Source organism: Zonotrichia leucophrys, chromosome 2 (assembly GCF_028769735.1).
Source record: "Zonotrichia leucophrys gambelii isolate GWCS_2022_RI chromosome 2, RI_Zleu_2.0, whole genome shotgun sequence".
Taxonomy (NCBI): Eukaryota; Metazoa; Chordata; class Aves; order Passeriformes; family Passerellidae; genus Zonotrichia; species Zonotrichia leucophrys.
This window is the reverse complement of record NC_088171.1, coordinates 53,204,652-53,220,678: the sequence shown is the minus strand read 5'-3', so window position 1 is coordinate 53,220,678 and position 16,027 is coordinate 53,204,652. Positions and strand designations below refer to the sequence as shown.

The window sequence follows — 16,027 nt, the reverse complement described above, 5'->3', positions numbered from 1 at the left end:
GAAACGAATCATCACCAGTAGCTGGCTTTCTATGAAAACTGTTCCAAAGTCTGGAAGTGGTTCTATTCTCTTATAAATGGATATATATGTATTCTGCCAAGTCAGCATTAGCATGGGCCTTTGTTCTTTACCTTATATGTCATGCATTAAGGTCCCCTCAAGATCTGTTCACATTAATTAAATTAATCATCTGTGTCTGTAACACCATTGCTGAGCCTAGAAGCAAACAGGCGCTGAAAAGTAGGTTACTGTCTGAAACTCTTTCAGTGGTGTTTACTACAGTGTTTACACATTGTGTTTGAAGATGCCAGCAGTAATGTAAAATCAGATATACATTTAGATAATTGAGATAGTGTGAGAGTATGAAAGTCTCAGCTGATTCTAGGTAGCTTTGATTCTGATTTGTGACTCTGTGAGAGTCAATCTGCTGGAGGCAGCTGTGTAAAATCTGTGTAAATGAAAGGAGAATCCTAATGACTTATTAATGACTGGAGCCAAAGTTGATGATACAGTGCTTAACCCAAAAAGAGTTAACATGTCAATATGTTGCTGTGATTTTCTTTATCGTGCCACTTTTGCTCTTTACTCTTCCTCCATTTCTGAATTTCTGTGGAAATAATTAATTATACCCTATTGATTTTTGATGCCTGAGAAAATATCAGCTTAAGGTTTTCCATTGGCAGGAGCATTTTAAGGATGAGCCTGGTACAGATTCTCTCTCTCAGTGTGTAATAAGTTGTGCTATAATGCTGTAGCTCTTCTGTTAGCGAGGAATTAAATGATCTTCTACTGTCCTACTCCCTCTTTGCATTAAACGTGTAGGAACAAAACATCATTGCATCTCTTGCCACTGTAGCAAGCGGGACAGGCATTGACAAATGGTTGAAGAAGTGGGGAAAGTAGAGATGAAATGACTTGGCATCTAGAGCAAGTCTGTTTCCTCCCAGACAGCATAATTCCAGAGAGATGCAATTACACCCTAAAAATGAAATAATTGAAGAAGACATTGGGAAAATAATACACATACTAACTTGTTCTGTTGATCATGGTTCGTAACAATTCTCTGGGTTTGTGTATAATAGTATTTGTGTTCCATTCAAGAGATACATTTCAAAGCAAATCTCCTGCTCTCCCCACTAAAGACACTGCTTGTCATTCCAGAAGTGCATGAACTCAATTACTCTCAGCAGAAGGGAAGTGAAGAGATGTGCTCCAGGAGTGCACCAGGCACTTTTCAGACAATAAATGGGAGTGAACTCAATCCAGGGCACCAGCCTGGAGTCACTTCATGGTAAAACCCTTGCAACATGTCTGGATGTGTTAGTCAGGTGCAGAGCACCAGCTGCTTTGCTCTCCAGATCCACTCACATTGTACCATAAATCTTCCTAATGCAGACACGGCCAAGTCATTCCAGAGGTTAGGAAACATCAGCCTCCCCAGGGCCTCCTTTCTGCAGGTCACAAGTGCTCTTTTTCCCCAGTATACCAGGGATTGTCAATCATTGCTTGTGTTCAGACTTTCTGATTGTAACTTCCTTTTAGGAATACACCTGACAGACAGCCTTTTCTTCTAACAGTCCTAATACATTTCTAGAGGAAAATAAAAACGTTTTCCCCTCTGGAGGGTCTTGACTCTTTCCCAAAGCCTCTAAGTTATGGGGATTTTCAATCTGAGATTCTTCCAAACGCAAGGGCAGCTGGTTCACTACCTTGTCCTTTCAGTGGAGGACCTCCTTATCTTTCCTATAAAGGAGAGCTCTTGCATCCCTAGCTGGTAAGGATCAGATACCACATTGACAAGGTGGGGTCAGAAGCTATTTCTAGGGCCAGGCCCTCTGCTGAGGCAGTCTGCTGTCTCCTTCGTGGAGTGTGCTGTGTCATGTGTCATCTCAAATTAAAAGAATTTGAGATTTTACGGCAAGTTGGCTGTAAAAATAAACAGGGCAATGCACTGGTAGTTACTGGCTTGGGCTAATCAGTGAATAGAGATTTAACTTCCTGTTTGTTACCTGCTCATCCACTGACTGCTGTAGATGTATAAATTTGTGGTTTGCCCATTACTTGCAAGAGTTTTGTTCCTTACATTTTATATAATGCATTTTACTTTATTTTTGGTTATGGATCAAGTGAAAACTTCAAGTTCACTTAAATAAATTGTTGTGAATTGTTTTTTACAGCTGTCCTGTTGTCTGCTATTATCCAAATGAACACATAATCAGTCATTAGACAAAGTTTTCTTCTTGGTCTTTAGACTTGAAACTGTAGCTATTCTGGTAGATGAGTTGCCACCCGTGTTGAAATCCATTACTTCCTTTGAGATATTTTTTTATTTGAGTAAAAGAAAGGCTTAGACAGAGTCACAAACCACTTCCATGGGGCCATTGTCAAGTTTGGTGTAACTCTGAACAGTCTAAAGCTTTGGACATGATATTAGAATTTAAAAACTGCCAGAAATTATACTTTCACTTTGTTTTTGACTATGGGGAAAAAATGCCCATTTATGTAAACTGCAGTATACTCCTCTACAGTTAGTCTCAGTGTAAAATTTAGTTTAGTGACTTTGTATTCCAGCAGGTTCCATGAAGTTCTTGACCAGTCTTGCAGGGTTTGCACTAGTGGTTGTGATTCAAAAGACTTAAACTTTTGTTGGGAAGAATTAAAGGAGCCAATGAACAAGCCCACAAAGTGAGCTGTGGCCCCAGTGAAAATATTTAGGGTAAAGATTGCTGGTTTATATTGTGAAAGAAAATACCCAGTAGTCAATGCCAGATGAAAAAGATAAAAGAATCTGGCTTCAGGTAATGACTGTCAAAAAAATCAGAAGTATTTTTTTAAATAGTATACTTGGGCTTATTATGCTAAAGTTTTTGTAGTCTTGTTTTTCCTCTGCAATTATGAGTATTATACTTTTTAAAATGTGAAAGCTGAACTTCTGACTTAATTCTGTAACACTAAGAGTTTTAAGAATAAGAAAAGTTCAAAATAACAGAAGACTTACATTAAAAATAGTAATAGTAAGATAAAAAAATGTCAGCAGGCTTGTTCTTAAAATGCAGCTCTTTTGGTTATCAATGGTGAAGTTTCTGGGCATGTGTTAGAAGATTCATCAAACTTCCCTCCTCCTGAAGACAGTTGATTTTTATCTCTCTTGTGATTTTGCAGCCTCCTTTTTTACCCCTCCTTGGAATGAATTATTAATCACAACATCCCTGAGTGTTAACCCAAGGGTACAGCAGAATTTATAATCAATGTCTTTTTGTTTGGGTGTTTGTTTGGGGTTTGGGGGGCTTGGGGGTATGGTGGGGTTGTTTTGTTTTCCTTTGTCTGGGATTTTGGTGTTTTTTTTTTTTTTTAACTTAGATGTGAAGCTTATGCTTTCATTTTCACAAACTGGCTGCTGTGTGATAATTGGCAAATATTAGGCAAAAAGAGGATTTAATTTATTCCATCAGTAATATATTAGTATTTATGTTAGTTATGTTGGATAATACCATGAAGCACAGAGTCCTTTCTCTTCCAGACAGACAGGATAGTAGAGGCCAAGGCTTTGAACAGTGTAAGTACAATCAATATTTTGTGGCTAAGGTACAGGGTCTGGCACTTGTCAGAAAAGATGGTGAAGGACAAGAGGGAAACTAGGATTTGATGGTGATTTGCTTCCACATCCAAAGATTACATTCCAGTCATTAAGTGTCACAATAAACATGTTTTCAAAAGTGATTCATGGTTTTTGAAAATGCATTTGTAAGTCTCTGAGTTCTCAAACCAAGGTGTTTTGCTGCAATCCATTTTTTCAGAGGGCTAGATGCCCATTTGTTCTACAAACAATGATTCCTTTTGGATTTTCAGTGTGGATGGCATCAGCCTGAGGCACCTGCAGTCAGAGATTGCCTTAGAAAAATCTTGCCCGATAAGAATCAAACTAGATGAGAGCAACAGCAGGAGCAACTTCTTAGATAATGGAAAACTGAATTATGTAAAATTATCACTGTTTTACAAGCTGTGTCCAAACCCATTTCAGTGAGTTCACTTTTGGTGTCAAACTGCAGTTGCCTGCAAGTGGCAAAGCCTTTGAGCTCTGCCACAGGACACTTCTGGTCTTAAAGGCTTAACTGTGTTTTCAAAATGCTGCTGGTTTTATGAGTGAGAACATCCTTCTAGAGGAAACATTTGGGAGCTGTGATGATGGACCAGGGCCTGGTCCCTGGGCAGTCTTGGTATACCAAAATGCAACAGTTTGGCCGGTGATGGAATCTGAACACAATTGGATTTTACACTTTTTATGGAATATGCTGGTGTTTGTATGTCTTGAGGCACAGTTGTTAAAGAGAAAAGGGACATTTTCTTTGGCCGATTCCAGTACATCTTGCTGCTTGGATCCACACTGCTCAGTTGCTGATTATTACTCTGGAAAAGGTCAATGTGTGTCCTGGGCAAGGAAGAAGCTATCAGGCTCGGTTCCATGTGATACTATGAAAATAAATTTCCATGCAGATTCTGATTTGCTTCAGAGTTGCACCACAAGACAATATATTATTGACCTCAGGAGATTCAGATCATTAAACCTACATTTTGCTTTTCACTTGGGGACAGTTCTCTCTCTACCTGTGTGTGTGCATGCTCCACCCCAAAGAGACTATACTTACAATATAAGAGTCAACAGCACAAAAAAGGAGAATTCATTAAATGGCAAATTGTTCTATGCCACAATAATTCACTTTAAAGTTAATTCCCCTCTTCTGCTTTCAAGTGTCAAGAACTGGTAGTTACTCAAGGTTTTTAGTAGGTGAAACAGTAATAGTAAGACAACTTATTTTTTAAGGCAACTTTGTGTATACATGGGGAATTCAGGTTCTCCTGTTTGGTGCATTTATCTTAATTGGTAGCTGTTGCAAAGATGTAGAAGAAAGCAAGAATAAAATAACACTTTAGCTCGGTTGAATTGTTCTTCTCTGATTAATGACATTTTTGCAGCATGTGATTAACAGAATATCCCATTCATGTTGTTTTCACTTGAAGCCATTTAAACTAAGCATCTCTGAATTAGACCATGATTCAATAGAGCGAGTGATTTAGGGCTATAACTCCAGGTCTTGTAACCCAGAGAATGATTCTGTTGTGGAGATTGGGTTTGGCAGGGGGAAACCTAGAAAAATCCTTTCATCCATCTCAATATTCACTTAACCCAGAAGCTGTCTTCTAGATCAATACTGACCTCTCAGGTGAAGTGGTTTGACAGTTTGCCTGCTATTGTGCACCACAGCACAAATGTGCTTTTTTGATTGATTATATTCTAGTAGTAGCAGATGTTTGGAAAAATTATTGTGACCTGTGTCACCAGCTCCACACCTGTGCTGAATTTAGCCAGTCTAGGAGAAAGCAAAGCCAAGTTACTGAATATATTTTCTCCTCACTACTATTTTTAAATTGACCTTTGGGACATCTAGACATCTGCAGGTGCCCTAATGCTCTCATGCTTGTTCCTGTAATCTAAAATATCACTCTCCTTGTTCCTATCCCAGATTTGCATGCACACAGTCTCTAAAAGCTTACTGAAACATTACTGACAAATAGATATTCTTATGACCAGACCAGCTGAGACAGCAGTCAACACATTTCAATGTACTTGGTGACAGGAGCAGTTTTAGATGGTGCTGTTCCTGTTTTTCTCATTATTGTTTGTGAAAGTAGCCTGTGCTGTGGCTTTCCTTCTGGTTGAACTCTTTGTGAGACTGTGGCTTGAACCAGGGTAGGAGGCTGATCCAGATAAATAGAGTTTTCAGAGTTCTTCCTTTTTAAACTGGAGCATAGATGAATAGAAAAAGAGGTATTTCAAAACAATCTATCTGAAAAGAGTGATCACATATCATTCACCTCACTAGGTGCTCACATCTCTGTGCTGAGGTGTTCCTCTCAGCTGTAGTACTCTGTGTTGCTGTGGCCCAGCCACCAGCTTATTGTTCTGTGCCCTTCTTTTATTTCAGCAATTCAGCTTTGTCTCCCTGCCCACGGATGTCCTGGAAATAGAAGTTAAAGACAAATTTGCAAAGAGCCGACCGATCATCAAGCGTTTCCTGGGAAAGCTCTCCATGCCGGTTCAGCGCCTCTTGGAAAGACATGCCATAGGGTAAATGTTGCTGCTTGCATTGTTCAACGAGCGTGTTGCTGTTCTGAAGTCCCTGGTGATATATCATTATTGCAATATAATGATGTTGAGGGGAAGTTATTAAACTGACGCTTGTCTGATAAATGGTGTTGGTTTTAATTAGACTTTATAGGACTATGGGCCAGACAGAATTCCCTCCATAACCGTATGCATGGTGTTTTGAAAAGTGAGAGCTGGCATTTAGAAAAGAAAATGTTTTTTGTGTATCGTGGCTGTGAATTTGGAGAGTGCAATATTTTCAATTTGAATATTCTTTTAATGTTATCATCAGGCTGTTTTCATGTTTCAGGGAATCACCTATGGGCTAAAAACATGCCAGATCTGTTTCTTCTCTTTTAAATTTCTGGAAAGGGGAAATATTATAAAAATATATACGTGGCATGTTGTAACTAATGCTTTCTGACCCTACCCCGCTGCCAAGGAACAACCTTGAGCTCACAAGCGCTGCCCTGCTTCCCCATTGCATGAAAGTCCTGGGAAAGTGTATGCTGCCAAAATAACACAAACCAATTTAAGGAAGACGGATAGTAATCAGAAAAAGCCAAAAAGCTGTCTCTAAGCCTGTAACGTTCAGACCTTGAAGAGCAAGGGAGAAAAAGAATCCATCTTATGAGGAAAGCATATGCAATACAGTTTCCAAGAAGGCATTTCTGATAATTGGATCTCAATTCAGCAGAGCAGCAGGAAGATGAGCTTGTTGGAAGTGTTTCTGAACAGCTGGTTCAGAAACTGGCTGTGATATTGACAGCTGAATCTACCAGAAGGGACTAAGCTACTTCCCTGTTTCTCAAGTAAAGATAGAGTAGCTTTTTAGAAACCAGATGGATAAGAACAGCTTTGGGAAGGTAGAACTCTGTAACTGGTATCACTGGCTTTCCTCTGTATGAGATTTCTCATCATCTTCTGATTATAACTTCCTATTTTACTTCCTTGTTGTAAACACTGTCTATCTAAGGATGTACTTTGCCAAGAGCAGTGCCTCCAACCTGCTCTAGATCTGGCTCAGTTTTAATACCATAGTGGCATTTAAATCTCAGGCAAGCTCAGTGAGAAGTATGCACACAAGTTCAAAGAGGTTGTATGCAAATCTCAAGGTCGTCTCATTTATATGAGTTTCTGATGCATGTGAAACTATGCTAGCAAGTATATTTGGCTCAACTGGAGGTGAACTGTGTTTCTTTCAAAACATGTATGACTATTTAGTGAACCCGTTACACTCAAGATATGCTTTGCAAAGATTGATTCAGCCTCATTGTGGGCAGCTGGGAAGTTAATCTCTTCTATAGTTTCATTCTGTTCTGAGGGGTGGATGAAGTGTGGCAAAGGGAGGGACCTGCACAAGAACAGAATGGAGTCATTGATCAACCTTGTCAGGAAGGTGTTCTCCTGATATTTCAGCTTCATAGAGGTAAGAGGGGTGGAAAGAGATGAAGAGCAGTCAATCAGCCAGTTTAGACAGAGAAGGTGGTATGCGGGGACTGGCCTGCACAGGGTTTGGTAAACAAGAACTGGAAAGCTGAATTTTACAGACATGGTGAAGGGATGAAAATACAGAAATGTGAGGTTCTATGAAAAGGTAGATGGTCAGATCTGTAGGGAAGCAAATTCTCGTTACAATAGCTGAAGTGGGAGTTGTTTGCTTCCCATGTCGCTATTTTCATACCCATACTGCAGAAGTTTCATTCCCACTGTTCTCTCAATATTTATACATATGTGCTTGTGTGTCCCAGCAGCCTGTCTTACTCACTTACTCAGCTGTTCCATTGTAATTGAAGACATTGTCCTCTCCTCTGCCATTTGTTCTCTTGTATGCAAGTCAACATGCCCTCATGGCTGGGATGAATAGCCTTTATGTATTTTATTATGGATTTTTGTAGGACACAGCAGATGTATCTATGCACAGTAGACATAGGATAGGTTATAGTCTATTGTGACAATATTTGTTTTCTTTCAGGGACAGGGTTGTAAGCTACACTCTGGGTCGCAGACTTCCTACAGATCATGTCAGTGGCCAGCTGCAGTTCCGATTTGAGATAACTTCTTCCATCCATCCAGGTAATTCTCAGTCTTAACCCATCATTTATCTAGATTTCTAGAATTTTTCTTTGTTTGTTTGCATTCTTTCTCTTTAGAAATCTGCATTAATTCCTGGCTGTTCTGGGACTTTAGGTACAGTCATGAGCAAAGGGAAGTGCATAAAGTCCTGCATCACAGGATGCATCGTGAGTCACAATTTCTTCCCTCTTTCCCCTTAGGACAGAGGTACTGGTGTCTCATATACCCCTGTTATTGACTGTTCCAAATATTCCACCACATCACTGGGAGAAAAGAGAGTGGAAAGCTAAAGTCTCATCTGCTTCTCTGTCACCTGCCCTAGTGAAAATGTTATATGGGGTGCTATTTGTAGTTATCTGCGTTTGAGCACTTCAAAAGTAAAAATGGAGATTGTAATACCAAAGATGATCAGAAAATGTCTCAATTTAATTATTTTTAATGAAAAAAGTAAAACAAAAAATAATTCTATGTCCCACTTCTTGCCTCCCTCTTGGTTTGGTTTTGGTTCGTGTTCTCTTGTAGTAATTTGGAAGTGACTGTCATGATTGCCTAAGGTTGAACTTGGTTTTCGTGTCACAGTCTCAACAGTATTTCTCAGGGACTCTTTGCTTCTCAGGCTCTCTGCCCTCTCTGCTACAGTTTGTCAAGCCAACAGCAAGCTGCATTAGTAGCTGGAAATCGTTGCTTTTCACTTGCTGGAAAACCCTGATTTCTCTCTTTTGACTATTTGAATGGCATGAAAGAGCCCAGGTTGTTTGACTTCTGAGAGGAGGTGGTACAGATGAGGATCATGTCAAGGGGTCTTTGGGGGAAGTTTTTGCCTTTCAGGCATGACAAACCCAGTTTTTTGCATTCTCTGTTCTGGAGTCTTGCCAGTTTCAGTGTGACAAGAAGACCGTTATTAAAATCTCAGAGAAGACTTCCCTGATTCCCACAGTATTCCTCTGATGCCGTTTTGGCTCAAGGAGAAGGTTCAAGAAGGTGTTACCTTCAGGTAATGCTGCAAGGAGGGCAAGGTGCTGCATACAGATTACCACCATGAGTAAACCCATTATTAAATCCAATGTATAAAGACTGCCTAGCAAAAAAACCTCAGCACTTCTTTATAGTTGTCCAGTTGCCTACTCATTTCAGACTGTAATTTATGCTTTTAATTTTCTCAGATTGCTGTGGATGCTTGTGCACCCACAGCCAATGCTCTGGTTCAGTCAACACTTCTTGTTAAAAGAGTAAGTAATTCCTTTTCCTGTCTCATACAGATGATGAAGAGGTCTCCATTAGTGCAGATCCTGAGCCAGCTGACCTCCCGGAAAGCCCTGTGAACAACCCCACGGAGGAAAGCCTCGGTGAGCCTCCATGCATCAACACAGTGACCTCAGAAAGTGCAGCTCCAGAACAGCTAAATGGATACAGTGTGAACAGTGTCGATAGCCCAGGGGCTGTCAAACCACCTGGGGAAGTCAACCAGAACAGCTTAAATGAAGAGCTAGCAGGAGATGGGGAGGTTGATGCGGTGCCAGTTCCTGAGCCCTTGGAATCCATCCCAGGAGAAGTACTGCCTTCTTTGAGTGCTACGGACCTCATGGAGCAGTCGGATCTGACGGCTTGCATGTCTCCTCCTGAGCCTGAAGTTAGGGAAAATAACAAAGTCAATTCTGGTATTCAGGGAGATGGTGGAGTCTTGACCAGCATAGAATCAGTAGATATTGATGAGGTGAGTGCAGATGTGCATGCTGGCAAAGACCTAGAGAAGAGTCAGGATGAAGAAGAAGAAGGGGCTTCAGCCCAGGAGGAGGAAGACAACAAGCTGCAACTGAGGACCACAGCAAAGAGGAAAAACAGGCCGTGCTCCCTGCCTGTGTCTGAACTTGAGACAGTCATAGCTTCAGCTTGCGGTGAGCCAGAGACCCCTCGCACACACTACATACGGATACACAACCTGCTCCACAGCCTGCCCTCGGCACAGATGAGCAGCGATGGGGAAGAAGAGCAAGATGGTGGTAATGGCAGGGAGAACGATGAGGAGTCTACTGTCAAGGAGGTGATGGATAAGGAGGTGGTGAGTGAGAGTGAGACCGTGGCAGCAGAGCCTCCTCTGGAGAACGAGGCTGAAGAGAACTTCAGCCAGAGCACGGTGCCTCCTGGGACCTTGGATGAGCAGCTCTCTGACATGAATGACGGGCTGTTGGATGGGGAATCCCTCCGGACAGGAAGTGAGAGCGAGTCGAGCTCCAGGCCCAATGGTGACAACGAGTGTGAGGCGTGTGACACCTCCTGCTACAGCCCCTCCTGCTACAGCACCTCCTGCTACAGCACCTCCTGCTACAGCACTTCGTGCTACAGCACCTCCTGCTACGACAGTAACAACCGCTTCTCCAGCCACACGCGCTTCTCCTCCGTCGACAGCGCAAAGATTTCCGAGAGCACGGTCTTTTCCTCTCAGGATGATGATGAGGAGGAGAACAGTGCTTTTGAGTCAGTGCCAGATTCAGTGCAGAGCCCTGAGCTGGACAGGGAGCAAGTGGATGGCTCCTCCCAGTGGCCAGATGAACTAGTAGCTCATGGTGGGAACTCACAGAGAGCCACAGAGGGTCTAGACACCCCAGTAGCAGGTCCAAGCAGCAGAAGAGAAGGTTAGATCCTGAGAACTGGTGCTCTGGGTGACCCTGATTATCTAGATGTCACAGAAGGCATCAGATAATTGAGGTTTCAGCTCACGGTTTATTTCTTACAAACTCAGGGGCTGTGAGCTGGGCCAGATATAAGGGAGGGTTGGATAATTGAGCCTGTCCTTAAAAATCCCAACAAAACCAACTAAATCAGGTAGGGATCCATATATGTAAATTACTGTAGATATACATGCATCATTATAAAATCAAGATCAGTTACTTTAGTTATGTGGCAGATCAGCATTATCACATCCACCAACTCATTCCTTTTTTCCTGAGATTTTTCCATATCACATGTCTGATGTGCTGCCATGTCTCTGATAGTCAGTGAGAGGACCAGCTTGTGCTTGTCAAAGGGCAGATATGCTGATTTGCACCACATAAAGGTTTGGGCCAGTTTCTGGAAATGTTTGTTAGCCATACATAGTCATAAGCTCTTGCAAACACAGTTCTCGAGCCCCATTTGTTCCAATTCTCCAAGTGTCAAACAAATGTACCTCAGATATCACAGATCATAGGGAAGCTCAACAGAGATTTATATTTTTTCTTAGATACTTTGGAAATTTCACTATATTAAATAAAATTCTCATATCCGTATCCTTCCCTAGAGATAGAATATACTTAATTTTCTTTTTGCCTTTGTAATTTAGGTACTGTTTTTTCCAATTCCTTAACAGTTACTTTAAGTCCCCCCTTTGGTAACTCCTTTCATGCTCACTGCAGTTACATGAAGAGGGGGAGTTGAACACTCCTCTCTTTTTGAGCTAGTGTATAATTTTTCTCCAGCTGAAGAAGTAAAGGACTCAGCTGCAGCTCAGGAGTATGCAGCAAGGTCAAGAGGTAGTCTTTGCACTCCCTAATTCTGAGTCATCTGTCTCCCTCTGTAAGTGACACCAAATTAAAATGGCAGCAAAAGGATAACCTATTTGGGTATCGCTGAGGAACTACAATCAAAGCATTCATCTATGTTTTCCCTTTCCATTCCCAATTAATTTACTCACAACTTCCTTTACCACAGACCCTACCCCTGCAGAAAAATTTACACCAGCCTGTGTAAATACTTTGTAGATAGCTGGGACTAGGGAATTATTGAGTCTGTAGAGCAGAATCTAGTACAAATCATTAAATTTTCAGAAGTACACAGGCATAGACACCCAGCTTCCTTCCTTGCAGGCGAGAGCCTTTGCTTGTGAACAGCATTTACATGCAAGTAGAGCTAAGGGGGCACGAGCTTGTGTATGTGTGAGATCATATGTGCAGGTTTGGTTGTTTTGAACTGTGTGAGCTTTTGATAGGGGATGTGGTGGGAGAGGATGCCATCTGCATATGGATTCAGTACAGTACAGCACCAAGAGTTGAGCCTCCATAAAGAGGAGGCTCTGCAGTGTCCGTGGTGGCTTTGCCTTGTTTAGCTGAGTGTGTCTGAAGGGCACCCAGCTCTTAGCACTCTCTTGGTGTCCCTGGGGTGCCTCAGTCAGTGTGTGTGTTGCTCCATGGCTTGACAGCTGTCACAAATCCAGTAGACGTGGTCACCTCCACCCACTCCAGGTGACTGACACTACCATGCTTCCGCTGGCTTGGCGTAACTATCTTGACTAGGGGAGAGTCAATTGTGGTGAGGTAAGTACAGAAACATAGGTGGGTGATCTGGTAGTCGGTGCTACACCTGTAGTAACAGCACAATATTTAAGGCTGTGAGAGATGGACTTTTAGCACTGAGTCATAAACTTATGTAACTCTGCTGTCTGTTCAAAACATGCAGCAGATACATCTGTGAGATACGCCTATACACAAGTGGTTTAATGAAGGCATTTAACAGGCCATACGGTATCATCAGAGCACCTAGAAGGGGGAGTATTTTTATCTAAGTGATTTTTCTCATTTCTGAGAGGTGTGAGATTTTTCACAGTTTTATACAAAATTGGCTTCTGCATTCTGGCTGTTGGTTTTTTAAGGGAAAAAGTATTTAATTTTTTGGGGGGAAATTTGTTTTTACATTTGATTGGTATATGTTTAGGGATCTTGACAAAATGTTCATTCTCTGGCTGTTAAGATTATAACATTAAAGAGAGCTAAACCAGCTGGTACATAGTGAATTTGGCTTAATATTCCAGAATCACCAGAACCATTCAGCTTAATATATCTTTTTTCCATAAGCTGCATCTTTCTGGTTCAAGTAAATGTTATGTTTATGCAATTCGGAGTGTATCTGTATTAACAAGCTAAGCTGGAAGTTATAGTCAAAAACTGTTACCACACAGTATGCAAATATGTCCATTAGTAAGATAAATAGTCCTGATTTCTAAGATTTTAGAGACAAGGCAAGAAGGAATCTTTATTTTGGAACCTGTGAAGTTTTAGCATGTTAAGTCTAAGATATGGAATACTTTTTCATCCCTACTAGAGCATCTTAGTTTCTTAAAGGATTCTGTGAGCATTGACTTGATCTTAAGTTACTTGTTCCTCTCAGCAGAATGTGAGTTTGGACATTTACTTAGGTTTCATTTATTTCATATTTAAATATGGCAGGGTAATTGAAACGAGACAATCTTTAAGGTCCATTCCAATCCAAGCAATTCTATAGATGGACATATATACAATGCTAGTGTTTAAAAACTTACTTTGCACTGTATCCTGTGTGACTGTTTTTCTTTTTCCTCTTCTTCTTCTGCTTCTTCTTCTTCTTCTTCTTTCCCTCTTCTCTATCTTAGGTCTTCCTTCCTTATCTCAGATCCTGACTATATCTCACTATCTTTTATCCTTCTCTTCTACCACCTGTCTCCTACTTGTTTCTGGTCCTTCTCTCATTCTCTCTCCTTCAACCCAAGATGGACTCATTGAATTTTGAAAAATACCCATGGAAGGGGATGATCTTCTGCTTTGCAGGGACTGCAAAATCCTGCCTTTACAGTCTACATATGCAGCCATTGATCTTTTTGAAAAGGAGAGAAAGATCCAAGGCAGCTTTTAGCCTTTTATTCCACTGATGGAATGAGTAAAAAGTTGGAACCAGGATTTTGCATGTTCCTGCCAGTTGCTGCAGAAGCTTGAGCTTAGTTGTACATGAACAGTATTTCTCAGAGATCAAGCCTGATTCTTCTATCGCTTACACTTGTGTGTCTGTGAGTCCAGAATCTGGCCCATAACACTTCAGCATTGACTCAAGAGACTTGAGTGCATTATTTTAATACTTCTTTGCCTTATGATTTTGCCTTCATTAAAATAATGCCTTGAAAATAGGAATACCCAGAGATGCTAGTACATCAGGTTAACCTATTTTTAAAATAATCACTTGTTTTACAGTAACACATTTTTTGAACCACATTGTAAAAACAGTGAATGACTGTCAATGTCTTGAATATCTTGTCCATAGGTGATTGTCCTTTACTCCATAATTCTCAGCCAGTCAGCCAGCTTCCTTCTCTGAGGCCTGACCATCATCACTACCCAACTATCGATGAGCCTCTTCCACCAAGTAAGCTTTAGTTTTTTTATGTTATTGCATTTTTTCAGCTTTTCCTGTTAACTCAAACAGTGTAGAGGTCAGTATGTCTTTCTGAAGAACCCTGTGTGTTCTGTATATACGTTCTCCAGAACCCAAACAATATGCCCTTTTGTTTCCCTTATTTGATCCTGACTTCAAATGTTGTCATGTTGTTTTGGACGGGCTCCATAACCTCCCTCTCTGCCTTCGTTCATCTTCTTCCCTGAAATGAAAATATTATTCTGTTTTTCCAGTCAGTGTGTTCCGACTTGAATGATTGGGATCTGCCAGTTGTTCTGGAAGCCTGGCTGTAAGGCTTTCTGTATGGTGTATCAGCAGCGTACTCTGATTTTTCTGTAATGTTTGTCTCCAGGTTTTCTGTAACCAACTTCAAAGATGGTTTGGGATGGCAGTCCCTGTGATCTGTCACATCTGCATGCAGGTCCAGCAGCAGCCCTTTCACAGTGAGGATGCTCCTGGGACAGACAGGTCCAAATCTGAACCAAACCAGCAGAAGTTGGGAAAAGGCAGCTTATGCGCAGTGGTCTTGTTGTACTGTTTTTGGATTTGATAATCCGTGAACTTTGTGTTCATTATGCACTGCAGTGGAGCCCACACTTGCATTGAATAAAAGTGAGAGGGTTTTGAATAGTGTGATAGATTAGCAGCCTGATAATACGGCATTTTTAACACCAAAGCAGCTGCTGGCGTTGTTTTTACTTGTCTCTGTAGCTTTTTCTCTGGGGATTCCCGGAGGATTTCCCCGCTCCTGCACTGGCGTTCGGTGCCCAGCAGAGCGCACTCTGTGCCCTGCGACGTGCGGCCCATCGCCTTCAGCGGAGCGCAGAATTTCACAGCCTGAAATGTGCCGGGCCTCGCAAAAACAACCGGGCGCACAAACAAAGCGCTCTGTTTGCTTCAAAGCCCGAGACGGGAACACACTTATTTGGCCTATGGTGCCCTTGACAAATAATTCATCATTTGCCAACCATGCTGTCAGTATTCCCTGAGCTGAAAATAGCCCCGGTGCTGGCGTCAGCCGCACAGTAGCATGAATGATTCAAATGCCTTCAGCCCAATAAAGTCTTTTTAGAGTCCCACTGTGGCTTGCCAGTGAGTGATGAAATGGGAACGGTTACCTCTGTAACAGGGAAATATTTCTCTTCCTCCCACTCTTACCGCAACACTTTGTGGATCGGGCACATTCCCTAGTAGATGACTTAATGATAGCACACCAACACCAGCTCAGGTAAACAGAATATACTGTAAACCTATTCCATGTTCTTCAGCACCAATTTAATACATTTTTCCTCTTTCTTATAGTTATCCTCAAAAGGCAAGTATTTCTACCCTTGGTTTTCTCAAGTGTTTTCACAACAGGGTGTAAGGACATGAAATGCAGTCTGTGATGATAAAGTACAGAAGCAATATCACTTTGTAGGGTTTTGTTTCAGCATTAGCATATAACACCATTTTTACAATAAAGGCTGACACTGTGGGCTTAAATATACTGATCTTAATAGGAGTAGATGTACTAAGTTAATTTTGAGTGGGCAAAGAAGTTGAATTGAATAATATCATTTAGGAAACTGATTTCCAAAAACTCTCCATGGAATTTTACTTTAATTTCAAAAGGAAAACCATATCCCTAAT

At 41.3% G+C, this 16,027-nt stretch overlaps 1 protein-coding gene across 7 annotated transcripts in view; it reads left to right on the top strand.

The window, feature by feature from the left end:
• HECW1 (HECT, C2 and WW domain containing E3 ubiquitin protein ligase 1) overlaps positions 1-16,027 on the top strand; it is a 252,223-nt gene that overhangs the window by 170,138 nt on the left and 66,058 nt on the right. For 3 of the 7 annotated variants that reach the window (XM_064705008.1, XM_064705010.1, XM_064705009.1), the window contains 4 exons: positions 5,985-6,127; positions 8,121-8,221; positions 9,481-10,854; positions 14,264-14,365. In XM_064705008.1, the coding sequence (XP_064561078.1) occupies positions 5,985-6,127; positions 8,121-8,221; positions 9,481-10,854; positions 14,264-14,365 (1,720 nt within the window). The remainder of the gene's footprint in view (positions 1-5,984; positions 6,128-8,120; positions 8,222-9,480; positions 10,855-14,263; positions 14,366-16,027) is intronic. The other 4 variants (XM_064705011.1, XM_064705012.1, XM_064705013.1 and 1 more) reach the window with 3 other exon arrangements.